At 41.7% G+C, this 26,707-nt stretch overlaps 1 protein-coding gene across 1 annotated transcript in view; it reads right to left on the bottom strand.

The window, feature by feature from the left end:
• PLEKHG7 (pleckstrin homology and RhoGEF domain containing G7) overlaps positions 1-26,380 on the bottom strand; it is a 29,592-nt gene extending 3,212 nt beyond the window's left edge. Inside the window, exons 1-14 of the mRNA XM_041409742.1 lie at positions 25,676-26,380; positions 24,498-24,520; positions 18,814-18,941; positions 17,604-17,644; positions 15,698-15,793; positions 14,535-14,684; positions 12,480-12,575; positions 9,844-9,939; positions 8,465-8,578; positions 6,635-6,809; positions 5,143-5,258; positions 4,296-4,389; positions 3,775-3,854; positions 2,329-2,488 (exon numbers count right to left, since the gene is read on the bottom strand). Of these exons, the coding sequence (XP_041265676.1) occupies positions 2,329-2,488; positions 3,775-3,854; positions 4,296-4,389; positions 5,143-5,258; positions 6,635-6,809; positions 8,465-8,578; positions 9,844-9,939; positions 12,480-12,575; positions 14,535-14,684; positions 15,698-15,793; positions 17,604-17,644; positions 18,814-18,941; positions 24,498-24,520; positions 25,676-26,380 (2,074 nt within the window). The remainder of the gene's footprint in view (positions 1-2,328; positions 2,489-3,774; positions 3,855-4,295; positions 4,390-5,142; positions 5,259-6,634; positions 6,810-8,464; positions 8,579-9,843; positions 9,940-12,479; positions 12,576-14,534; positions 14,685-15,697; positions 15,794-17,603; positions 17,645-18,813; positions 18,942-24,497; positions 24,521-25,675) is intronic.
• Positions 26,381-26,707: the final 327 nt, after the last annotated feature.

The raw sequence follows: 26,707 nt of genomic DNA, 5'->3' as shown, positions 1-26,707 counted from the left end.
AAAAAAAATCCAAAAATATTATTTCCATCTCCATTATGGTTTTTATAGCCGATCTGGAGGGTGGCTGCATTGCCTTCTCCAGCACCCAGGAGCTGTTGGCCTTCCATTCAGCCTGGGCTTACATGGGATGTGGGGCTGCCCTCCCCTCCACCCTGCAGGCAAGAGGGGGCTGGTACATTTGCTCCATTTCTGCTGTTTTGGTAGGCAGAATTTTGCTAATTAGGCAGGCAGACAGTGCCTGGAACATGTTTTAAAAAAGGTTATTCTTTGTGTTGTTCCCCTTATCTTGTCTTTAGTAGTTTGCCTTTTATTGCCTGCCTTTATATCCTCTCGGCATTGATGCTGAATGCTAAGTAGTCTGGGTGAATGTATTTCAAAGTTATCGTAAATATTACAGACTCTAGGTTTATTTTCCTTATCTATTGCTTTCCCACAGAGCACTGTAGCTCCCTAAGCTTTTACTCTCAGTCTTTAGGATTAGGATGACCCTGGAGCCTAGAGATTTGTATTTCTTTTCATTCTCTTTGATATAGGAGGCTCCTGTGATCTTGGCAGTATTAGACTGAATCAATGAATCCTTAAGGCTGGAAAAGACTTCCAAAATCATTGGAGGTCCAACCTGTGACTGAACACCACCATGTCAGCTAGACCACAGCACTAAGTGCCACCTCCAGTCATTTCTTGAACACTTCAGCACAGGGTGCTGACTCCATCACCTCCCTGGGCAGCCTGTTCCAATCCTTAACCATCCTTTCTGTGAAAATAGCCTGATGTCCAACCTGAACCTCTCCTGGTGCAGCTTAAGGCCATTTCCTTTTGTGCCATTGCTGCTTGCCTGGGAGTAGAGGCTGTCTCCCATCTGGCTACAGCCTCTTTTCAGGCGGTTGTGGGGAGTGATGATGTCACCCCTTTTCTCCAGGCTAAACATCCCCAGATTCCTCAGCCACTCCTTTTAGGACTTACTCTTGAGACGCTTCCCAAGCTTCACTGCTCCTCTCCGGACACACTCTGGATTTTCAGTGTACTTTTTCTAGAGAGTGGCCTGGAACTGGACACAGTGTGGTCTCACCAGTGCCAGGTACAGATCTCTTCCCTAGTCCTGTTGGCCACATTGTTGCCCATACAGGCCGATGCCCTTGGGCTGCTTGGCCACCTGGGCACACACACCAGCTCATGTTCAGCTGGCTGTCACCCAGTGCCCCCAAGTCCTCCTTCTGTGGGCTGCTTTCCAGCCACTCTTCCTGAAGCTCATAATGCTGCATGGTGGTGCTTGACTGAAGTGCAGCACACGGTACTTCACCTTATTGAATCTCCTGCAGTTTGCCTCAGCCCATTGATGCAGCCTGTTTAGATCCCTCTGCAGAGCCTTCCTATTTCCCAGTGGATCAACACTCCCACCCAGATTAATGCCATCTATGGCTTTAGGCTTCCTTCTCTCCCCTCATCCAGGTCTTTTATGAAGGTGGTAAACAGGACGAGTACCAACAACCCTGGGAGCATCACTAGTGACTGGTCACCAACTGGATGTGGCACCGCTCACCACCAGGGTGGGGTGTGTGGGAGCCCACTGCGTCAGTGGCTCAGACCAGGGGAGGCCTGATGGTTCATGCCTGTTCCCCACCCAAAATCTGATTTTGGTGACTTCGGGAACCTTGTTTTAGCAGGGTAAGGCTGGTCACTCTCTGTGGCAGTCAGCCCTCCTTCACTCCACACCCAACTGCACAGCAGCAGGGATGGGAGGCATATTCCCCAGTGATGCATTTGGATTTCTGAGAGCAAGGAAGCATTGATGTCTGCTGTGTGATTTCCATCCTCTCAAGAGCTGGTGGAGATGTGAGTAGGAGCAGTAGCAGGAGGTAAAACTCCTCTCCAGCCTCCTTGAGAATGGCTGCTGTGTATGTGGGAGGATACCCAGGAGAACAATGTAGTGGTACAGCTGAAAAAATGCTGCATAACTTGTATGGAACTGAAAATGTTGGGGTGAAAGGAAAGACTCCTGGAGTTGGAGAGAGCATATTAGGACAGTTATGACAAGGGAAGGCTTGTGAGAAAGAAGTCATTGGAATCTTGATACCTCCTTTGGAGTGCATGGATGGTGTGTGACAGTGACTGGTGTGTCGTGAGTCACTGCTGGCAGTGGGGCTGTGGAGTCGGAGGCAGCAGCTCAGCCTCCCAGCAGGAGCAGAGCTGCGAAGCCAGGCAGGGCTGAGGCAGCAGTGTTTGCACTCCAGGCGTCTGGGGGTGGTTTGTGGGCAAACAGCAGCTTGTCCTTATGCTGCCACACACACAGTGCATTGACATGGTGTTTATGTGCATGCAGGCACATACCTGTAACTTGGACGGGTTCAACATTTTTCAGTACGAGTCTGTCTAGTGGGATGGGCTGGTCCAGGACTGTGCAAAATCCCCCCTCTCTTATGAAGGACTGCAGCTCAGGAGTGAGGGAAGGACAGACGGGGATTAAGCTGGTGTCTGAGCCTCCATATTTCTGGGAATAGAAAATGAAGTTGGTTAGCAGGTTGTCTGCCATCTGCTCATGAGGTATAGGTACTAAACAACTCTAAATTATGTTTTTCTCTTATCAAAGATAGACAGAGAGCTTATTTGCCTGAGGAATCTTAAAAAAAACTGATTGGTACCTGGAGATCTCCTGCAAGGTTACACTTTGCATAAAAAAGCTACAAAAGAAACACAATACAACTCCACAAGCAGAAGGCAGTTATAGGCATTCCAAAAGTATTTCCCCCCCTTTCCCTCCTTATTTTAATAGCAGGGTTTTTTTCTCCTTTCCTTGGGGTAAGTTTCCCTATCTCCCCTCATGCATATGCACAAGACAGAATTCCTGGAGCTCCAAATGAGTTACAGCCCTTCACAGAATGTTCACCAATACATGTCCCTGGGACAACTCTCAAAGAGATTTGCCTGAGGGTACCAGGTCCCTTGAATTTCTGCTTCCTTCACCAACCCCGTTGCTAAGGGATGGTACTGTGAGTCAAAAACCTCTCACTGCATGCTTTCTCTATCTACTTTCTCTCTAAAGCAGAACACTGCTTCTTAAAAAAACAAAACAAAACAAAACCAAAAAACGTAGGAGATTATCACAGGTTCACTTAGACTCAGTTTACATCAGTTTCATAAACTTAATTAGCTAAACGCACTCCTACACTGAAGGTTTAGGAATTTCAGGTCATCCAGTTCTTCTGTTGGTGTCTAAATACAAATATTTATCATCTATAGAACTCTATAGCATCATCCATCAATAAACGTTTTCTTAAAAACAGTCATTATATCTCAATTTTAAACTTGGGAAAATCAAGGCAAAGAAAGGACAACAAGCAATATAGCCAGTCTTCCATCATTTTAGCCTTTCTCTGGGTTTTTTCCTTTTATTTTTTTTCTTCTTTCCAGCAGTTCTGATATCTCTGGGATAAAAAATTCTCAGGTTGCAGGGACCATTAAAAAAAGTCTTACATTCCTGAAACTTTTCTGAGCTTTAGGAGTCCAGCACATCAGAACAACATCAGGAAGATATTAAGGTCTTGTAATGTAAATTCTGCCAGTAATAGTGTTCCTGTACCATACTGAGCCTAGAAGCAGGCTTTTGAATCAGTGTTATGGTTTGCTAGTCACATGAGGAAGTATCAGCTGTTCTTCATGCTGATTAGTCATCTTGTATTTTTATAATTAGATCAATCTTCCAAAGTACATTCAAAAGCCATCCAAAAGTTTAAAAATGTAACAACTGCGACCATGTATATCTCTAGACGTTATTACCTTTTTGTTACGTTTAATTTTGGTAATTAGTAGGAAATCATCAAATAAAAAGAGGTAGACATCAAGGAGTCTTGTGCTTTCTGAGAAGGAAAACAAAAAATCAGTTTTATGGTTTGAATATTTTAAGGAATTGCTACTTCTAAGACGAGGCACATCTATGAATCACTGCACCTTACAGAATTCTTTTAACAAAGAAACCTTGTTTCCAGTATAGTTCACAACTATTTGTCCTTCAGTCTGCGTTCTCAAATGCACTAAGTCATATGTCTCAGTTATTTTGGCTACCTCATTCTGATATAAAACTACTTGCTTGCCAGGATAAAGGACAAAAACCAATCATACAGACTATCATTCTATTGGCACCCTGGCTGTATCTCAGTCTCTCTCTGATAAACTATACAGTTGCTTTTTCTTTCCTGCACCTGCCCAAATGCTGTTGCAGAGGTTCATTCTGGACCTGCCATAACAATGTATAATTCTGCTAAGCTATCTCTGGACACCAGGAGATTCAGGGACTTTACCTGCTAGCATCAGCTTCCCTTCATGAAGGAGAAGTCTGTTTGCTGAAGACAAAATGTTTTCACTGCTGTTTTCTTTTAAGTTTTGCTTCAAACACTTGACCCAAAAAAAAAAGAGAGAGAGAGAGAATGGGGGAGCCATGCATAATGGATGATGAACAGGGAAGCAACCAGCAGCTACACAAGATGAGTGTTTGTGTGCTCCTATCTCAGGCTAAGTACATCACTGAGCATGCCTGTGTTTCTTCAGCAGTGCTATTACTCAAATGTATTTATGCTTTTGAAATGTTAAGCTGGGTTTTATTTTTCCAAACTGAGTTTAATAGTGTTTGCAGCCCTGTATGTGAACAGACATAATCCTTGAGATGAGACCCACTTGATGATGTTACCATAGTGCTGCTTAAAGTCTGTCTGGGTAAAGGGGTAGCTACAGCAAAAATGTGCACATCCAGGTATGCTGTGTGATTTTTTGTAATGCATTTTAAGTGTAAATGGGAAGTTCTTTGGCTCAGCTTGAGAAGTGAAAGAGGCAAATCATTTCTACTTTACTGAATGCTGGTAATACTTACATCTATCCCATTTCATTCTGTCCCCTAAAAGCCAGTGTGATAGAGTCCTCCTGGACTGTGTAATTGCCCTCTCTTGGGTGCTGAGAGCTGCCATCCAAGACACACTGTGTGTGTTCAGCTCAGCACTTGCAGTGCCCAGGCTGCAGCTGCTCCTGCTAGAGCAGAGCCATCCCCAAAACTAGAATACAGACAACCAGCCAACTTTAGACCACACTGTGAGACAGACAGGAAACTAAACCCTCCTGTAGAAAAAAAAAAAGCACCCTTTAAAGTCTGCTTACCTCTGGGACAAAGAACCTTTTGTCACGATCCCAGACCTGAGGCCAAATTGTGACCTCTTGCAGCTGCCTGAACTTCTGAAAGTTGTCCAACCACTTGACTTTACCTTCCAGATCCCCTGAAATGTGTGAAACACCAGTTAGTGCCAGGGCTGGCAAAAGCAGTCCTATTTCTAGAAGATGCTGAATACTGATTTTCTCCAGTGAAAGCTGAAGTACCTCACATGTGAGGCCCCAGATGAAATCTTGATCTCATTGTAAAAAATGCCTAAACTCTACTTAGATCATCAGGGACAGAATTTCAACTCATGCATTCAAAGATGCTTAAATTCACTGCTAAATGGAAAGGTTGTGTTTACTAATCTGTCTGGGGAACAGGAAATCATATAAAACTCAATTAAACTGCGATCTTAAAAATATCTTCAAAAAAAGTCCTGTCATTCTAAACTGTCTGGTATAGTGAGAGAAAAATAATTGTTATTATATAGAGCCTGATAAAAAACTGTTGAAATTAATGAGAATTAATTTCAGAGGAAGTGTTGCCAGAAGTGATTGAGGTGGGGGTCCCCCAAAATGTAAAAAATGGGGACTGTGTCTTTGCTGATTCAAGTCCATTATGGGCAAAGCTTTAATGGACCTGCAACTGAAATTTCAGGCTTTTGGGTGGAGTGCAGTGGAAGGTCTGAAACCATTGCAGATAATGGTTTCAGACACATACCTCCCCACCAGAAGGGGAGTGTTTGCACTACAACTGTTCTTTATGTTACTGGTTCACTGATCAAAAATGAAGGCAGATCTTTGTCAGGTGTCTGTGAGTAAAGACAGGTCACCCTTCTGTCTTTAGTTTTCTTCATCCAGAGGTGTCTAATTTCTGGAAGGGCGTATTTATTCTGCCAGTAGTACTCTCCAGACATCCTGTGGTCTTTTGGGGCCACACCTAAATCTGCTGTCCTTATATGTTAAATATATAAATATTACATATTTTGAAAAAATTAATATCTGGACCAGCCTCTTGTTTTATGCAATAGCTAGAGAAAATCTGTAGCTGGGACAACTTTAGGTAGTAGGACCCTGTCATTAGTGAAAGGTCACGGACATAATGTTCCCTTGTGAGTGCAAATTCATCCTATTAAGGATCAGCCCTAAAAAATCCTCCTTAGACATAAATCCAGCTGAAAGACTTCTTTGTTTGGGATCTTTCTTGATATGGTCCAATTTGAGATCTGCTTTTAATTTTTTGCCTGTCACTGCAGATGATTCTAAGAAAATACAAGTGACTCACTGATTTGGGAGTCCTGTGACATTGCTCAGAGAGGTTTTGACAGCACAAGTTGGCCCAAATCATTCCCTACAGCATTGTAGGAAGGCACACACATCCTTGTTGCTTTTCTGTGGGGACACTTGACCAGTTCACACTTCAAAGGACGTGCACAAAAAAGCCATGTAACTTTCTAATTTGTAACTGCACACTTGGCTTTTAACCTTTGCTACTTACTTATAGACTTTTCCACCTTCTCTTTAAGTGACTGGATAAAACTTTTCTCTGTTTCGTCAGTGCTCCTCTTCCAGATGTTGTTGAGGAGGAGGGGATATCGTGTCAGTCGATGCAGAGGAGCAACCAGCAGCTCTGGCAGATGCAACCTCTTGCACTGTTCATTTTGTTCACACCACTGCTGAAGACAAAGAAAATGTGCCTTGGGCTTCAGCTTCCTCCTGGCTAGGAGGTAGCAAACAGTTTTCTGCATCATTAGCTGACTGTAATGAGACAGGGACTAATGAAAGATGAGTTTCTCACTCAGTGAGAACGAGGGCAGTATAAACTCTCTTGTCATAGTTTAACCCAGCAAGTATCTAAACCACACAGCCACTCATTCACTCTTCTCTCCCTCCTGTGGGATGGCGAAGAGAAATAGGAAATAAAAAATAAAGTTTGTAGTTTGAGATAAAGGTAGTTTAATAGAATAGAAACAGAAGGGTAAAAAAATAACAGAATATACAAAACAAGTGGTGCACAATGCTCACCACCCACTGGTCCATGCCCAGCCAGTCCCAGAGCAGAGGCCCCTCCAGCCAGCTTTCCCTCTAGTTAATGTACTGAGCATGACACCATATGGTATGGAATACCCCTTGGGTCAGCTGGGGTCACCTGTTGTGGCTGTGTCCCCTGCCACCTCCTTGTGCCCACCAGACTCCTCGCTGGTGGTGGTGAGAGACAGAAAAGTCCTGGACTTAATGCAAACTGTCTAGCAACAAGTAAACATCAGTGTGTTATCAAAATTACACTCATCTTAAATGCAAACCGCAACGCTATTCCAGCTACTAGGAACAAAATTAACAGTATCCCAGCCAAGCCAAGGACAGCTCTCCACTGGGGGAATTGCATTGCCCCTCCAGATTCACATTCTGCATTGCTGCTTACCATTCCAGATGCTGTGGCCATGCTGTCATAGCCAGTAGGGCTCTTATTTATCTGCTGTTTTAATTTTCTCAGAAAGACCTCAGAAAATTAATCTGAGTTTGAAAGCCACCTTATATTTTGGGATCACTACTTGCCACTGGGGAACACTTTTCCTAGGTGTGAATGTATGAGATCATCAGCAGGGAGCAAGCAATGTGAAACTCCAAGGCCTAAGCTGCAGAGCTTGCCTGCCACAAAAAGATGTCCTTCCAGTTTTGGGCTGCCTGTGAGAAAAACCCACTACTTTAGGTTTCTCTATCTAAACCGGTAACATTGAAGACTAATCTTAAGTGTTTACAGGACACACTGGTCTGTAGTGATGTCAGAAAGAGCAGAACCTGAGACCCCACCACTGCACTGACTGGGGTCAGCAAAGACAAAACCGGCTGTAGTGCTGCAACTCGATAAAGAGTCCACTGATTGCTCTTTTCACCCTTAGAGGGAGGTAAATTCTCCCTTACTGGTAGTGTTTTGATGCCAAAGTAAAACATTTGAAATTGATTTATGTGTCTTTCTTTTTTTGTTTTGTTTTCCTGTAACCATTTCACTTTGTTAAGGTGGAGGTCACTGAGCCAAGAAATTAAGTGCAAAACCAAAGAAAGAGTTTGTAGGCAGGTATACTCTGCCTGCAAAAAGGCAGCCCAGCTCTTCCCCCCTTATCTGCTCTAAATTAGAAGTGGGGACTTTCACACATGCAGGTACACTCAGGAGGGTGGCTTCCAATCAGTGATAGGCTCTGCAGTTCAAGAAATCCATGTGAAATGCTATCTACGCAGTTTTGCTTCTAATGAGCATTCCTAGTTTGCTGTTAAAATCCTGTCATAAGGTAGGAAGGCTGAAGGTGACAACAGCCATAACAACCTTTACCTTCAGATAGATGCCAAAATCTTCTCTCTGTCTCAGTTTTTCCAAGTAGAAGACAGCAGAGGTATAATTAAGGCAGTAAATCTGGTGTGTCTGGCAGAGGTCACCTTGGAAAAACTGCAGAAAAGGTTTGGAAATTTATCAAGAAAGAAAAATATCATGACAAAGGGAGAAACAAGTGTTTTGGGTTTGTAATTTGCATTTTATATGAGATTTCCTTGCATCTAGGAAAATGGAAAAAGAGGGAATTAAAAAAGTAAAGGGCAGTTTAAACAGCAATTAAACTGTAAAGTAGTAAAAAATACCACAACAATGCTTCATAATGCATGGGAGTAGAGTTTTAACAGATCTGCAGAGGTGTGACACATTCTTAGATTTTGTTCTCATCAGAAATAAATGATGTGAAATTCCTATGGAAGTTGAAGATCAAACCCACTATTTCTGAAACAGCTTTGATGACTTCATGTAGCATGGTATCTTATATCTGAGTATGCTCCTAGAAAAAACAGGATAGCCTCATTTATGTTGGATATGTTGATTGTCATGCATGATAAAATGCAGCATTATCTGGGATTTTGTCTGTCTACACAAACATTGTCAATAAGAATGCCTGAAGTCAGAGGTCACAGGGGCAAGAAACCAAACTCTAGCCTGAATTTCTCTGTTAAAAATCTTTTCACTGAGGTAGGGTCTTCTGGTATTTCCCAGAAGTTTTCTAATGGCCTGTACTGCTAGGGAAGGTTCCATCAATCAATTGATTTTCTATCTTCATTAATATTTCCAATTTATAGGCATTAGAAATTTGAGCAGGAATTAGAGCTCCTGTAGACTGCTGTTCAGACAGCTGCCTTGTTTACCACACTGACTGACCAAAAGGGTCACAGGGAAGGCAGGACAGCTGTGGCTGCATCTCTCTCTTGCTTGACAGGCCAAAGTGTAATCTCAGTGTCAATGAGCTCTTAATTAAGCAATTATGAACACTTGTGGGTCTGGTTCGTGGAGGAAAGGAGGATCAATGTGAAGGAGTGGAAGCAGGCACTGATGGAGCTGGGATCTGGTTTCAGGGAAACATCTTCCATAGGGTGGGAAGATTGCCTCTGCCAGTGGAAGAGTCTTCTCAGAGTCTGGGCTGCTGTTCCCCAGGAAGGGAAAATCTTTCCACACTTGATTCCAGATACAGAGCACCTTTCCATGACTGCTTCAAACATGCCAATGAATAGAAATAAAAACATCTTTCTGACAGGACCAGCCTGAGGCTGAGACCAAACTGCCTGTGACAGATGGCATGGACTTGGCTGACCTGATTGCTCTGGAGCACATGTATGCCCTGATAAATGGTTTGCTGCTCGTTTCATAAGCAAGAACACTTCTAATTATGTTACCGTTCTGAGTACAGAGCTGAAATCCATAGGAGAGTCTGACTTGCTGACGTGCTTCTTCACAGTTTCAAAAAACATTTTCAGAAAACTGAGACTTATCTAAGTAAGAGATAAAAAAAAATAAAGAAAAATTAGCATCAGTGTGTGGTGGGATAGAATATAAGAAAACAAAGATAGTGCAGAAAGTAATCTCACCCCTAAAGAGTTGCAGCTGGGCCTATTACCAGAGACTAGGAACAGGCCTGACTTTAGAAGGCCACAGCTGTGACCAAGGAGAAGAAGAGTGCTATAAAAGAGTGGGTTGGGCCCTTGAGAAGGAACTGGACTCAGCTGGCTACTTTGTGAAGAAGTCAGTGCTCTGAAGAGCTGCCCACGAAACCACACCAAAAAGATATGAAACTTTTGTGATAAGGAGAGAGCAGTATGGAGCTTTTGCGAATTATATGATAACATCAGTGATCTGAAGTTAAGATTAAAGCAGTTTTATTTCCCATCCCTGGCCTCTCTAAAGGCTCCAAGTGTAATGGGTGCCTATACCTATCTCTGCTATTGTCAGAATTGTCTTCAGAATTATGCCTAGAATCCTGAAATTAGTCAGAAACTAAGACAAATCTATACAAATACTTATGTTGTGATAATCCCTGGTGACAAAAGCTTTGAAACAAGATTAGTTAGTCCATTAAACTTGTCTTAGGGTAGCAGCTGTATTTAACATGGATTGACATAAAAAATGACAACGGATGAATGGTATCTGCTGGAAAACGATGATGGTGCTGACAGAGCTGTGACAGTTAAAGAGGTCTTCATCTAAGAAGAACCATCTTTCATGGTTTGCGTTTTTTCATACAATTGAAGGTGAAGGAAGTATCTATAAAATACTACAGAAACTCACATATTCCCCATAAGTTAACTCTACATGTTTGTATTGGATTCAAAATGCCTGCCTTATCAGCCAGATGGGCCTGCAAGCTTGCTCCTAAGCCCACACTTTCATCCTGAGCACACTATTTTCACACAAATTCATGACTGGGCTAAATTGTTGGCCAAACATTAGGCCAGAAGGGCACATCAGTCTGCTGTGATACTGCTACAGACTGTAGTAGCAGCAGACTGCTTTGTTTGGTGCATTTTTGGGGGCAAGAATGCTTATAGGATGATGTCCATTCTTTAATTTTGACCTTTACAATTTTAAAGCATACATTTTTTCATTGATTCAGTCTGCTGGCAAGAGGATATGCATACTGTAAAATGTATGAAAAAACGCACCATAGGCATCAAGAGCAGCTTCTTTCTCCTACATTTAATCAATACTTAAAGTATGCATAACAGATGATCATTTATTATCCTCATCAATAAGGACAACAAAATTAGAAATTAAAGCAGGACGTTTTTTAAAGATAATTCTCTCAAGACAGGATCAAGCTCCAGCCAAGCTCAAAGCTAAGTGAAACACAGCAATGTATCCCACTCCCTTCTCTGAACAAGAACAAGGCAATCAACAACCACACATCTGCTGATCTCTACCAGTTGCCTGTGTGTACAGTCTGAATCCACAGTGAGCCAAAGGGGAAATCTGTCGGCTAAAAATCTTTTCCCTTCTATCTCCAAACCTGCTGGTTGGTCACTCAGCAGCTCACCAGGTGTGAGGTCTGTGACTGAGCAGCACTACCGTGCTCATGTGTTTGAGTTCTGGCTAATTGTCCCTGCTTTGAAGACCTTCCCCAGTATTCTTGTTTTGGCTAAAAAGGGAGACATTCAATATTAAGGCAAGGGAATTACAGTAAGGGAAATAAATGGAATCCAGCAGCTGATTTAGGGCATGTGATGTGATTGTGAGTAGTTTTTCAATTAAGGCAGCTGCAGAGTTCTTTCCAAAATTCTCTTTCCAGTAAAGGGTGAGGTGTCCTGTAAAAGGACCCTTAAGCTAAGAAAAATTGTTTTATTTCCAAAGTAATGTAAAAGCTATTTTTGTCTTAGGGGTTTTTAACTTTCAGGAGCTGAAAATGGTCTCCCAGCAACTGGCCAAAAGCAGCAAAGAGCTGGAGCACATCACAGCCAAGCCTTGTGGCCTCCCTCCTCCTGGACAGTGCAGAGTGAGTAGCACATGAGCACACAGCATCCAGGCTCTGTGGGAGAGATCCTTACACACTGCCAAGGGAAACCAAGTTGGAGAGAGGGGATCAGAATTTTGTTTTAACTTGCTCTTTTGGAGTGGAGTAATAGACAGCAAAGTCTTTGTGCCCATCTGCTTGCAAAAGGGGACTTGCTATGTAGTTATTTTGCCATGCTTTCTGTTCTGGTGTAAGGATTGGGTAGTAGTTTATCTTCATCTCTTTTAAAAGGTCACTGCTTATGAGAATTAGTCTCAAACTTGTGTTTACTTCAGACACAACTGCCAAATGAGCTCTCTCCCATGTTTAAAATGCTGTGTACCTTTGGCTAGAGATACAAGAGGATGATTTGCACTGGTGGTATTTGACTCTCACTGATATACCACATAGAAAAGAGGAAAAGGTGGATTATTTGAACAAAGTTCCAAATGTGAACATTGAAACTAAATAGAAGCTTTTGGTTTGTTGTGTTCTTTTACTGGGCTGATTGATTTCTGATCTGAGTAACACTTCTCTTACTCCACTCACCTTGTTTAACTCCTCTAAGTTTGCAAAAAGTCTCCATAAATCCACATCCAAGAGAAATTCATTACTCTGGAGGTATTTTAGAGTGTTCATAAATATCTTTAAAACCAAAACAAATCCATGTTAATTACTGTTTGTGCCAATTCAATACATTTTTATTCCCCCCAGAAATAACATTTTAACTTAAATTAATGAAAGGATTATTTAATTTAGGGAGGGCAGAAAACGGCATTGTGAGAAAAGTTTCCTGATCTACCCGAAGGTTAAATATTGGGTTTTGTGAAGAAGAGGGTATGAGTGATGTCTCTGGGGTTTCTCTGTGGTTACCATGGAGGCAGCTGTGTCCCTGCTGTGCCCTTGGGCAAATGAGCCCCCTGCAGATCCCTGGTGAAGGACTCAGTGACATCAGTCACAGTTACAGATTTCTATGACCTTTCTAAATGCTTTCCTTCCTACCCCATGCAACTCCTGCCATCTAAATTGTTAAGAGTTATCATAAGGAAAAAAGATATTCTTGGATTAAGGTAAGTAGCAGTCCTGTGGAGGTTTTTCATCTCTTTGGATTGTTTTATTAACCTGTATTCAGTGAAAACTGCATGTGTATTTATTGGCTGTTTAAGATTTTATATTTTTTAAGCTTATTGAGCTGTACTGAATCTGACCTAAATCTGAAAAAGTCTTAAAATTTGTAGGTTACTGAGTAGATTTTTTAATTTATGTGTATAAAGCATCATGAAAAAAACGTGTCACCCAGGTGCCAAGACCGAATAACTAGTGAGAGTGCTTGCTGAGCCTTGTGTAATTCTTTAGTTACCATGACCTGGTTGTCCTGAGAGCTTAAAGGGTATTTATGGTGGTCTAAAAGATTCCTGTGGAGATTCATTAAAATCAGTGGAATATTTCTATACTTGGGAGTAACCAGGTATCTTTAAAACTGGTTACCCAAATGCAGTGGGTTCTTTCTTTAGCAGGAGAGTTTGGGAAGCTGGCATGGACAGAATAGCTCATCATTCATGGGCCGTGCAGGGCTGGCTAAGGCTTGTCTGTGGGTTCCTGCATCAGACTCACAGGGAGCCTGCATGCCTGCTGTTATCACCATTCTTCCCAGAATTCACCACTTTTTAAACTTTTCAGATTTCTGAGCAAAGTGTATAGAAAGAAGGACGCTCTTCTCCTGCCTTGAACCAAAGCTGGTCCCGCTATCCTGTTTTCTGTCCCTTCCTGTTCTGCCCCACCAAGGAGGAATTCAGCCCACTCATCTATTCCTTTCCTTTGCTTTGCAGTAGTTCTTCTATTGTCCAGGATAACTTTTCAGCAACACGAAAAATGATTTGCAAATCTCTTTCCTTTGACTTAATAAGAAATCAGAAATTGTCTGTGCTGAGTAAGAGAAACATGATAAGAAAATGTTTGTGGAAGCTTCCATCCTTTTGAATGGATACATTAACTTTTGATGTGTGGTGAATGTAAATAGTGCAGCTATTCTTGTAACAGTCTGTAATATTGCTGTCCATATTTCAAGCTCTTAAAATTCACTGTATTGGAGGTAATACAGAGTTTTTGGGAGAGGAGTTGTTGTCAGTATACTTGTTTTCATGTAACAGTAAAACTGCAGAATTCTGAGGTTTTCATACTGCAGTCAGGACAATCTAACCACAGCTCTATATGAAGTTAAATGACAAATATAATGTTGCACACTAGCAACATTAGCAATTGGAATAGTCCAGTACAGAAATAACTGATTGCAGCATGGCTTCAGTACAGTATTTGCAAGAGGACTAATGGAATATCAGTTGAATATCCCGGAAGGCTCTGCAGTCAGATGCTAATTGCAAAGCACTAGATTGCATCCCTCAAAAGCAATGTTTAGAAGAGATATCATCATAAACACAGAAAAAGGAGCTATGGAAGCAGGATGAGCAGGAAAGGTGGGAGGAAAACCAGGTGTGTAAGTCCTTCCCCCACAGACCTCTAATGAGAGGTTTCAGGAGGCTCTATGTCCATCACAGCAGAACAAATAATGTTTCCTTATTTTTGTGAAGTGAAATCTGACATTACCATCTTGAGAACCAGCAAATGATCCAGAAAGTAAGTGCATTCGCTTGTGAAAAGTTCCCACACTGCTTCTTCTTTTTTCATTTCTAACTGGCTGTTGACATATTTCTGCTCAGTCTGTTGCTCACTTATAAATTCATGCCAAGATTTACTCTATTGATTGAGAAGAAAGAAAAAATTGTTGCATCAACTGCTTCAGACCTTATGAAAAGAATCTGTGTCCTATTTACTGTGTAAATTTCATCTACCAGTATTAGCTATTTTTCTTCTGAAAGCTTAAAAGTACCTTTAAAATATTTTAAACCCCACCATTCTGCTCTAAAATACTTACAATATAAACACACTGAATTTGGAAGCAACACAATGTGGTAGTCTATGTTTAGGTGTGTTGTATCAAAAATGAGTGAGTAGCTTGCAAATGCTAAGGAATTTGATCTGTTGTGCTGCTCCTGGGTGGATGATAAAATGAAAGTACCAAAGGACTAGGTCTTTACAGTCACTTGGAAATTGTTTTGTATAGTCCTAAGGTGGCCATTGTCACATTATGGCCCTGCTCCAAAGTCAGGTGTCCATGTATGAATTAGGCACTGGCAGAAGCCCTCAGCAACTGTGTGTGGGGAGCTGCAGATAACAGCCTGCTGTGAGAAGCAAAAGGTTTGCTTCAGAGAGGGGATGGTGTTAGGTGCCTGGGGCCCAGAAGCCTTGTTTGTCTGGCAGACAGTTTTGGTGCCTTTCTGGAGCCAAACCTTGGTGCTGGCCCTGACCTGCCTGTGGCTGCCTCTGAACACAGCAGTGGGGGTGGCTGTGTCCCATTTGGCCTCTCTCTGATGCTCTAGGTTCTTTGCTCTGCTTTTCTAGCACCTGTAGGTGCTGCTGAGAGGGTTGCTTGAGACCTTTTTCTGAAGGTGGTACCTCCCTGGTCTAGGGCAGTCTGGATCCTTGCCAATATCCAGATGATTTTGAGGGCCCTTGCTAAGCTACTCTGACCTTCAGTTTCCCCTCCATATGCCATTTTGATAAAAATATGCCATATACTTATACATTAATTTGACAGAAAGGTCTCATGTCCAGATTAATGAACTGAAAAATATTCGCTTATAAAGAATACAAAATTCCTCCTTCTAGCCTTAAGTATCCTTGATACAGTATACTGAGAATTTTGATACCTTAAAGCAGAAAAGTTCATCTGTGCAGTGGTCTATGATCTTAACAGTAGAAAGACAACTTTCCAGATCACTTGCTTGCTTCTGTTTGTCTTTACCCTGTTGAATGACAAGAAACCTGATTCATAGAGTGTTTTAAAGATTGTTAAGAAATTTACCCCTCTTGCCCTAATCCTTTAGGAGTTTGCCCTTAAATGAGTGATTTCTCTATCTTTCCAGACTCTTCTACACAGAGACAAGGCAGTGATGGCAAGTTTCTTTGTAGCTGTGGGTGTGGTGTGTAAATACCTCAGGTTTGGATGTGTAAGACATTGGTAACAGGCAATGGGCTACCCTTGGAAAACAGAACAAATGAAATGCTTTGCGTCCCTTAGCACTGTCAGAGACAGGGGACAACAGATTCATAGTTGAAATCCTGTCATAGCTATACAAATTTATGTTTTTTTGTTTTTTTTTTTTTTTTTTGAGCTATGTATGGAAATAGGTCCCTTTGTCATCTGCAGAGTAGTGTCTGTAAAATGAGCTTTCAGAAAGTTGAAAGAAGAGCAGTAGTTTGTGTGAGGGACCATGAAATAAAAACAATTGCTTTTGTTTCAGCTTTGTTTATTCAGGCCTTGTAAAAAATTTAAGCAACTCTAATTTAGTGCTGTGGGCACAGACTTTTAAGGTGTTTGCCTAAGTTTTATCTGTCCTCTACAACTGTATATTCCCACTTCATGGATTTCTATTGTTTGAACTTTAGGCACTGAACTCAAGCAAATTTTGAAATATGTGTTTGATTATAATATGTGAAACTTAAACCCTAAGTTCAGCAACTAATTTTGAATGATAGATTGAAATGGGGCAGAAAAAATAATGCCATTAATATATATGCACACTGAACCAGTGTACCAGCAAATGAATCTTCATTAATTAAATATTATGGCATTTAATAGTCTCAGAAATCACTTTTATCTGAATATCAAGTACTTTTTATTGCAAATTTAAAATATTTTCCTGAATCTAAAAATCCTCAGGTAAAAATCCTTTAGTTCATGTTCCTTCAAATGCTATGAAACTACTATCAAATGAAGAGAGAGTTCTTATACATATAAACCTGAGTACTTGCACTGGTTCTGTGTGCACAGAACAAATTGGTTCTGTATTCTTTCATAAAATGCAAAAAAAGTTGCATTAGGAAGGGACTGTTCTTAATTACATGCTTAGGGAGAAAAAGTTAAGACACTTGTAAATAATTTTTTGAATGCTGAACAGTACACAGAAAGGAAATTCAGATACCTTAGTAAGTGAAAATTTTGATAAATGGAAAAGATAAGGAATTATGTTAGACAAGATAAAATTCACTGAATTGTGCTTTCACTGGTGAGTGAGAGGACACCCATGAGGAGAGGAAAGGCCTAAGAAAGTGTCCTGGAATGCTGCTTTTACAGGTAAAGCTTAGAATCCTTGCATGTGAGTGGCAGTTCATTGCATGCTCCAAAGCCCTAGGGCACACAGGAAATGCAGGATATACATGGTCCAGGCAACAATGCAGCTGATTTGTCACCGTGTGCTGCCTTACCCTAGGGAGAGGCTCTGGGCCTGCTGCCAGCCCTGAATGAGAGCCCCTGCTGTCATTGCCACTCTGCCCTCCTGGTGCTACGGACACCTCTCTGGTGATGGGAGCAGTGGCCCTGACTGCGCTCTCGTGCGCATCCCATGCAGTGGCTGCACTGGAGCCACCCAGTGCAGCCTCATTGCAGGTTAATGTGCAGGCAGTCCCAGGGAGGGCTGAGACCCTCTGAGTTCAGCTCACCTGCTGGCTGCCCTTCTTCAAGGGCAAGAAAGTAAAGAAGATATTTTTACCTAGGTTAGTTGTGGGAAAAGGCAAGGTCAGCGCAAGGAGAAATAAAATGGTAAAAATACTCACAACTCCTCTTTTGGCAAATGGCCACCTTGACTTTTTGGATTCTAATGGGTAAAACAAGCATTACCAGTAAGGAAACAAATAGATAAAAAAGAAAACTATTATTTGTATATACAGCTTGATAAACTATATTCTACTTGGCTCATATTTAATACTTGAGTTTAGGCAGTTTGTACACCAAACTTAAAACCCATGAATCTTGTTGGGCTCCTCCCAGCAAGAATTATGACTATCTGTGGTGGGATGGTGCTGAACACTCCTACTTGTTGCAGGTGATCACAATGTGATTGCCAATTCTTTACCTGGGAAAACCATCATACCGCAAGGCAATTTTTGAAGATGTTGTTTTAAAACAAGAATTGGTCTATGCCTTCTCATCATGATAAATTGGAATTATGCAGGTATTTAAATCTCCAGTGAATAAACAATCCTACTAGCCCTGGGCCTCAGATCTGTCATGAGGCTGGCACAGTGAGGCAGAGTGTAATTTGTGGTCCTTGGTGAGGCACAGGGAAAGCTGGGGATCTAGATTTAGGAATGCACTGGTGACCTGTGAGGAACTACTGTGTTCAGCAAGAAATTTAAAAAGGTTTTCTTTATGTGGCACCCATCTTCAGGTGTGTGTAACAGGGAATCACAGTCAAAAGTTTGTGTTTCTGTATTTTGAAGGTCATAGCCATTCTGGGAACGGCTGGCTTATTTGCTGTCATGAAAATGCTGGTTGTGACCTTGGCTGACTTGTTTTTTTAGAAACTTTTGATCTCTGGCCACCAGCATCTCTGTCAATCACACCACACTATATTCTACAATAGCCATTTGTGGCTTGTAGGTCTGCATTTGAGCTTTGGAATGTCTTGTGAGAAACCTCTAGCCATGAGTTGGGTTTGCTGCCCTTGTGGTCAGAACACCACTGCAAAGGGCAGCATGGGCCACTTTTCTCTCTGCTTGAAGCTGTGGAGGTAGGAAATTGTACCTCCGTTGCTTCCAGATGGAGATCCTGGCCTGGGCTCTGGTTGCTTCTAGCCTGTGGAGGAGCAATGTGATCTGTGTCCTGCCTTCTCATCTGCTTGCATTTTGCATTCAACAGTAAAATGCAGGGGAAAAAAACAGGGGGAAAACAAATTGTATACATCCTCCCTCCCATCCCACACGCACGCGTGTTCCAGCCCCGCTTTTGCTGGGCTCGGAGGAGCAAACCCACCCTGTATCTGACCTGCACTGAGCAGGAAAGATGAGCAGGGCAGGTGGTCCATGGCACTGTCTGACACCAGGAGGTCTCCAGGGAACACCTCGAGGCCTGGCAGACTCACCACCAGGGAGCTGCGCCTGCGCTCGGCTGATCTGTGAGACACAACAACAATAACAACACGAGTCATCTCTGTCCTCTGGAGGCTGCAGGGACCTTCTGAAGGGCTCCTTGCTGATCCAGGAGGGAATCAGATAAAAATCCAAATCACAGGAGCTGTGACATAATGTGTTAAAAGAACAACGAGCAGAGAATTTCAGTGACTGACAGCAAACACCTAGTTGAGTTTCAAACTCCACGTTGTTGCTGAGATCAAGGTTGTTATGGTCATAGCTTGCCTCAGATAATAAGTAATTAGAGCATTTAAACATTGAAAATTCCTGGTTTCCTCTTGAGGTTAGACAAAAAGTGAGTGGGTGTGGATGCCATAGGACAGAGAGAGAGAGAAACGGCAAGTGTTTCTCACAGTGGCTTGTGAGAAATTTTAGGGAGCTGGAAAGATGTGATAATTTGTTAAGTATAAAGAATTTGCAGGTAGTGTTTTTCTATTTGTTTTCCTGTTCTTTTCAAGAACAGTGTGCAAAGATATTTTTGTTAGTTAGCCAATCAAAGAACCTATCGTATCACTCTATAAAAAGCACGTGGTTCTCTTAAACAAAACCTTTACCTTTTCTACAATCCTGCCTCTTGCCTGTTCCTGTGTAATTCTCAGCGCAAGAGTGACAAGTGGGGGATTTTAGAATCTATATTTTGGCAGTGGAGTTTAATGGAGAAATTAAATACTGTTTTTAGCTGACATGTGTCTTGTTAGCCTTCCTGTAACTCAGGTGATTTCAAGAAAAGACAGCATGCTAGCGAAGCAGTTAAAGTGTTGGGTTTTAAAAAAATTATTTAACATTTTGGCTAGTTTGTACTATTTTTTTCTAAGTATTTTTGATTTTTTTCTGCTATTTAAAATATTTTGAATGTAATATGACTCAGTGGCCTTACTGATCAAAAAAAGTCTCTTTCCAGCTATTGTTGTTCCTAATGGAGAACACTGTCCAGGATTTAGATCCATGAAGAAAAGTGACACAGGCATTCTGTATCCAGCAGCATCTTTGTGCCACAGGCTGCTTACATTCACATACAGAAACTGTTGGTCCATGTCAACAACCTTGTTGTATTTTGGTAATAAATCACACAGATAGCTAATGAGTTGTGTTAGTACATGCTGCAGAGGGGCTGTTGTGTGCAGCTGCTGTTGTGCTGCCTTCAGTACATGAATACTGCATTAGAGCTCAAAGGGTCAGAAATTCAGTAGCTGAGGGAGGAGGCACAAAGTACATGCATGTTAATAAAAATTCTGTTTTTCAGTCACCACTTATTGTGTATGGTATTTTTGGTCAGTTAAGCTTGGTTCTTACTGAGATCTTTTTTGTCTAGGCAGTTATCTTACTGTAAATACCTAGTCATCTGCCACACTTGGTGTAAAACCTGGCAGGTATATTTTTTCCTTTAAGTGCATGAATAGCTACTTGACAGCTTATCAACTGACAGATGAGCTCTGAGGTGGAGAGCTGGGATTTGATATGTATGGTAAGACATGGAGATGTGCCTTTTTTATGACCTGACAGTGACACTGCTTGTAATTGCCTTAGCTAAACAATTGAATGGTCTAGATGAAAGTGCTTCTAACAAGAGAGGGGTCTGCAGGCTATCAGAAAGGCCAGGCCTGGGCCTTTAACACTTGAGCCATGGACATATCAGGGCTTAAAAACCACATCTTGAGGAGGTTACAATGTGAAATGCAGGAGTTCTTTGAAAGTTTTTCTGCTAGTCCTACTGAATGGAGAATATAGGATTTATTTATTTGGCTTTAGGGTTTACAATGGAACTTTGGCTTCTCATGACATTGAACTTTCAGTAAGTGGTTTGAGAGCTTTAATGGATAGGGGGGTCTCTTCCTTGGCTGTCTGCAAATCCCTGCCACTGCAAGGGAGAGGAGTGCTCCTCTCAGGAGTGCCTTCCTGAGACGTGCACTCTGTGCTACCAACTGCAAATTTTCAGTGTTGATAATGATTGTATTAAGATGCCACTGAATCCTCTAGTGATTCCATGGTGCAATCTTTTGGGCAGCTGGGTTATTATACAAGTCACGTGCTGCAATATAGTACAAGGATAATCCTCAAGGTGTTATTACTGTATTAGGAAATTCAAGACATTTATTTCAGGTTGGCTTCACCGTAAAAATTTGCCAATATATTATTGATTTTTAAAGCATCTAGCCTACTACTATTTTCACAATATATTTGAAGCTGCAGGCTAATGGCTTATGAAGACTAATAATGGAAGCACAGAGTCACTATAACTGAGTTAAATGACATTATTTACCCAGCTCAAAAAGGCCTTGAACTTCAGGCACACATGGCTAAATCTGCTCTTCACATAAGAGCCTGTGAAATGTGGGAGCACGGCAGCACCCCTTGGGTGTCTGTGTACAATATTCCTTTGCAGTCTGATGAGCCTGGGCTGGTTAATTGCTTACATGTCTAAATTATACACTCATGCTTCAGAGATGGAAGCACAGATATCTGGTTTCCTGGCCTACTGCCTGTAGACATATTAGATACATCAGGTGCTTCTGTTGTTTTTTTTTTCCTGGACAAATTAAATTGCTGAAGTTCTGTGTAGTAAAATCTACTAGGTTTTAAGTCTGCAATATCTTAGCACCTTCTCATGCCTTCAGACTCTGTAGCTTTTCCTATTTCTTTATTTTTTGTTTGTTTCACTTACTGGGGGCAGAGGACTACAGTGGTGGAATGAAATTCTTGTGCTTTAGGGGCAAACTCAGGCATCTGAGGAGAAATCATCTGTAATAATTCATTCTTAAAATTCACTTAGTTTTTGAAACATGATGATGTCATAGATTTACATGGAAAAGTTAAGGAAAATTATTAAAGACATTGAAACAGGTCATGGTCTGGTAAAATAAATATCTTGTGTATATATTTCTAAGACACAGAAAGTGTCTTCATATGTCCCTAATCTTAGCCTAACTAGCTATCCCAGGGAACAGACATCTATATAGATCACCTGACTTCAACAGCAGATATATTACTTCAAGGACTGTCCACTAGATGTGAATAAAAGCAACAGAGGATGTTACTGAGGTAAATATTGTAGGGTGCTCACAGTACTGAGATCACTGCCAGGCAGGGACACTGTTTCTCGAGCTGCTCAGGGAGGGAGTTTGGACACCCTGATTCAAAAAGTTAGTATGGAAAATGACCTATTGTCAAAAGTAAAATGATTCCTGTGATTGCATAAGGAGTTAGGTTTAGGGTAATTGATACTCCTCCTGCTGTGCAATGTGCTCCAGCATGACCCTGCTTGAGCAGAGAGGTTGTAACAGAGAAGCCTCAGTGGTCCTTCCCAACCTTACCCACTCTGTGATTCTGTGAAGTCATGACACTTTACAGCTGTGTGAGTCATTAAAAGAGGAAAGGGAGTATTTCAAGCTAGATGAGCCTCTTCAAGGCATTGAATAGGAGCTGTCTTGGCAGTTTCTGTGAAGGCTCTTCATTAGCTGATTTGCTGTAGGAAATAGTGCAATGCAGTTTTCCACCCAGTCTCTGATACTGCTGAATGGTGCAAGGAGAAAAGGAGATCAGAGTAAACTTGAGATTTTGTTTTATCAATGTTTTCTTCCATGACAGTGTTGATTTGGCATCTCACCTTCTCTCCACCACATATACATCTATCTGTGCTGCCCCTCTTTCCCTTTTTGTTTATTTCTTTTGGATGATTCTGTGTAAACAGCATCACTTCAGCCAGTTGCCATGCTGACAGGGATGTGCTGGCATTCTTGACTGAGGACTGTGTGGGAGAAGGCTGTTCAAAATGAGTATGAGCACATTAAAGAAGTTTTTAGAAAGTACAGCTTGGCAGCATGGAGATGTTCATTAAAACTGAAGGACAGAGGTATGATTTTACCCAGGCTAATACGTAAGTCACTCTTGGAGAAGAGTTGCCAACTGTCCTAATGTGCTTCTAGATGGAGAGAATAATCTGACATGTGAACAGTTTTTACTGGCTGTGATAAGAAGGGATTAGCTGTTAAGAAGTTAGACTAATGATCTTAATGAAGGGGGAGCTGAATACAGGCTTAACCCAAACCTTAGGCCAAATTAGATTTGACAAAAAATGTTTAAAGCAGAAACTGATGCATTTTAAAATATATTTTTGCACATTCTAATATTTATCTAGATACAATTCATAATACATTATCCCAACCACCTTTTGACAAATTTTCCAGCTGGTGCTTATGGAAAAAATTTTGGGTTGTGGTTTCTTGATTTAAAAGGTGTGTGGATAGAAGTCCAAAGCAATACCCTAGGTGGCAAATAGTTACTTCCCTCCTGAAGCCACTATAGGCAAGCAGCACCAAGAGAAGCTGTGTACACTAAATGTTCTGTGTTCTCCTGTTAAACCATCTGCCTTCAGTATCTTCAATTTCTCCCCTGAAGTTTGTTGCACATCATGCAATTCTTCATGCTGACAGAGAGATATGTTTATGTATTCCAATTTTGTGTTGGATCAGACCAGACTCTTCCCAAAAAAGGTACAGATCACTTGTTTTCACATCCAGATGAAAAGATCTTTCCCTCCCCTTCTCTCTCCATCTCCATTGTAAATTCAAATGCCAAAGGGTGGGTTGGAAATTGCAGCAGTTCAGAATATCCAGGAGGCCTCTTCTTCAGTGAACATGTAATTTCAAATGCATGCACACATCTCTTGAATCTCCTCTAGGGAACTACATTGTGTAAGGAGTCCTAGACTATTTCAGTCTACTCCAAACCACCCAGTCCCAAACATCCTTGAGGGCACCTTGCAGTAAACAGAGCACTACTCCATCAATGAGAGAGGGGTCATTATTAATGGAGGTGCTATCTCCTGCTTCATTGCTGTGTGGGGAGAAAATAAAACTTTCCTTCCCTTCTGTAAACATTTGAACATCTTAAAGAAACATATCTTAATCAAAATGATTTCTAATAGCACTTTTACTTTCTGGTAATTGTTTTGAAACCTTGACACAATTCACTGCACAGGTATATGGTATGCAACACTCTATCTTGTCTGTCCTAAGTTATAAAATCTGCATATTCTATCTATTCTTCTTAGTTTGTAGGATTAATAATCCCCCTCTCCAGTAGCAGTCCTAGATCTTCTTTGCTTATATATATATATATATAAGAAAAATATTGAGCTGTTCTGCTGCTCCTTTGCTCCTTTCCCCCTTTCACAAACTTTTGAAGAATGTCGCTCAAGATTATGAGATATTTCACATTCTTCAAGCTGAAGTTTGGCCCTGTTAAGCCAAACAAGCGGACCTTTGGGCAGTGAGCTCCTAACGCAAAGCTCCCCGATGATCCGGATGAAATATTGCGTGAAATGTAGCTAAACGTGCTAGGGAGAGGGCCACCTTTGAAAGAAAATCTCATTAGAAAGTTTAGTGAGCTGCTGACAAGCATTTCACATAGCAAATCTACAAATTGAGGTTGAGTTATGTATATATGACTCAATGTTCAGTTTTGTCTTAGAGTGAAGCAAATTTATTAAAAATGTAGGAGAGTCAAACTTAGAATGAAATAAAATAAATGTGTGCATACCTTTGCATGGGCAGTCCACTCTCCTGAAAGAAAGTGAATATTCTTAGTTAGTTGGTCAGAAAGCAAGCAAGCAATCTGACTTTTTCTGAAAAAAGAGCTCATTTGTAAAGGGAAATGTACTAATAATAGTGTAATAGGCTTGGGCATAGGATAATTAATTTCACTGTTGTGGAGCAAGGAGAACTCGTTTGATATCCAGAATGTTTTCTATATTTGAAGGGGTTGGGGAGGAGGAAAAATAGCTTTTGGTTTGTAGTGCAAAGTTACCTGGCTAGTGAAAAACTCTACACCTACCTTGAGCAAAGTGTGTAGGCGGTTTGCATAAGGACAGAGCTGAGCATGTGTGTGACTTTAACTGCACACAGGGGAAGGTCTTTGAGAGCAGATCTAGCAGCACACCTGGCTTGTACAGAAAGCCTCTCCTTTTCTCCTTGTGGAGAGCTGAATTGAAATTTCCTGCCCTTGAAAGACGCAGGGTTGGCTCCTCCCTTGCTTATTTCTCTTCACTGATTCTGACACTCACTGGACCAGGGTTTCTTTTTTTTCAGAAGAGATTGCACAATTGCTTCTTTGTTTATGGAACTGGACATAAAAAGGAAGGGGTGCCAGTGAGTGGTGGAGGTAGGTAAGTTGAAATAAATACAGGGAATTTTACCTCTTCCTTTGGTAGCAGCAGACCTTAAAATTTGACTCAACAAACTTAATTCTTGGTTTTATTAGGGTTAGTAATGCCATTCAGTAAAACAGAATAGAGAACTTCCTTGTCTTAGGAATAATCCTGCTGAATGGTTAAAGAGTGGGTCAAAATAAAATAGTCTTCTAAAACCCAATCCTCAAGAGGATCAATTACTTAGTCTTATTCTTCCATATCCCCACCAGCAGTTGTACTGGCCCGCCAGGGTGGATGGACAGAGATGGGAAACAGTGGCCTGTACAGGAGTGGAGTAAGCTAACCTGGTCACCAAGAGGCAAGGCTGGAACTGCTGTCTCTTGCTGATCTGGAAAGAAAAATCTCCCTTCCTGTTAAGTGTAGAAACCGGTCTGCTGTGTGAAAAGGATCACGGCCCAACATGCAGTTCAGGTTGAGAACTGGGGCTTTATTTGTGCACTGGCCCATGATGGACCAACAGTGAATATGAAAGACTGAAAAAGAGGTTGCATGCTCCTGTTCCTCTTACCTGGACACCTGCCCAAAGTGTAGGGATCGGGCGGGGGAGTCTCGTAGGAAGCGTAGCAGAGTTTGCTCTCCAAGAGCTTCTGGGTTGCTCATTGGGACTGTCATTGCTGAGAGGATCCTCTTTGCTTGGAAGCTTTGATCTGGGTAGGTCAGACTCTGGAACTGCTATAGTTCTCTCAGACTTGGCTTTGGATGATGATAATTTTGCATGGACACAAGAAGGCAGCGACAATGAAGATGTTGTAATGCAGCGAGGTGGACTTTTACAAATGTGGTGGAGAGAGCCAGTGTATTCCTTTTGATTCCCCAGCTGAGCTGTGCCAGACCAGTCCTGAAATGACAGTGCTTGTGAGGCAGAGGCCATCCTTAGGCGCCTTAAAGTTGGAGAAGTGGAAATTCTGGCCCGAGCATGGCGGTCGAACTGGAAAGGCGCATGGTGGATCCCAATGCACTCCTCTGCAGGAAGCCTCAGAAGTGAAGACTCTGTGTAACCTCGTTGGAGAATGTAGTCCCCAGGAGGCAAGGTGGTGTCCATACAAACTGGTACTGTCTGCATTTCAGAGGAACTGAAGACACCTTCTGGACTGCTGCTTTCAGACAAAGCAGCATTTTCCTTATGGAGATCAGCTTCCCTGTCTAGAGGTTCCACGCTGGTGCATGTTTCTTTGACCAGGTCTGGAGAATAATCAGAGCTTGGTTGTTGCATTCTTAATTTGCAGCACAAAGATTTATATCTATGTGTACCTAGGAAACATGATCAGAAACAGTCCTTACAAACTTGCCGTATGAATTTTTAATTGGGAAAATATGCAAATGGAAAAAATATCCAAACAAAACAAGGCAGGTATGTGTGCTAGCACAGAAACTATTACCTTTGCATTGAATCCTGCTGGAATGCAAGTTTTGAGAGGTTCAGGACCCAATTTTGGCAAGCTGTTTAAACAGCTGCTAACTTTGAGTGTGCCAGCGGTTCCCCCCCTTCTTGTCTTGATTCATTAGGCTGATCTAACTATTAACTGTTCATCTTTCATGG

The sequence above is a fragment of the Onychostruthus taczanowskii genome, unplaced genomic scaffold (assembly GCF_017590055.1).
Source record: "Onychostruthus taczanowskii isolate IOZ18803 unplaced genomic scaffold, ASM1759005v1 scaffold31, whole genome shotgun sequence".
In the NCBI taxonomy this organism is placed as follows: domain Eukaryota; kingdom Metazoa; phylum Chordata; class Aves; order Passeriformes; family Passeridae; genus Onychostruthus; species Onychostruthus taczanowskii.
This window is presented reverse-complemented; position numbering and strand designations above follow the sequence as displayed.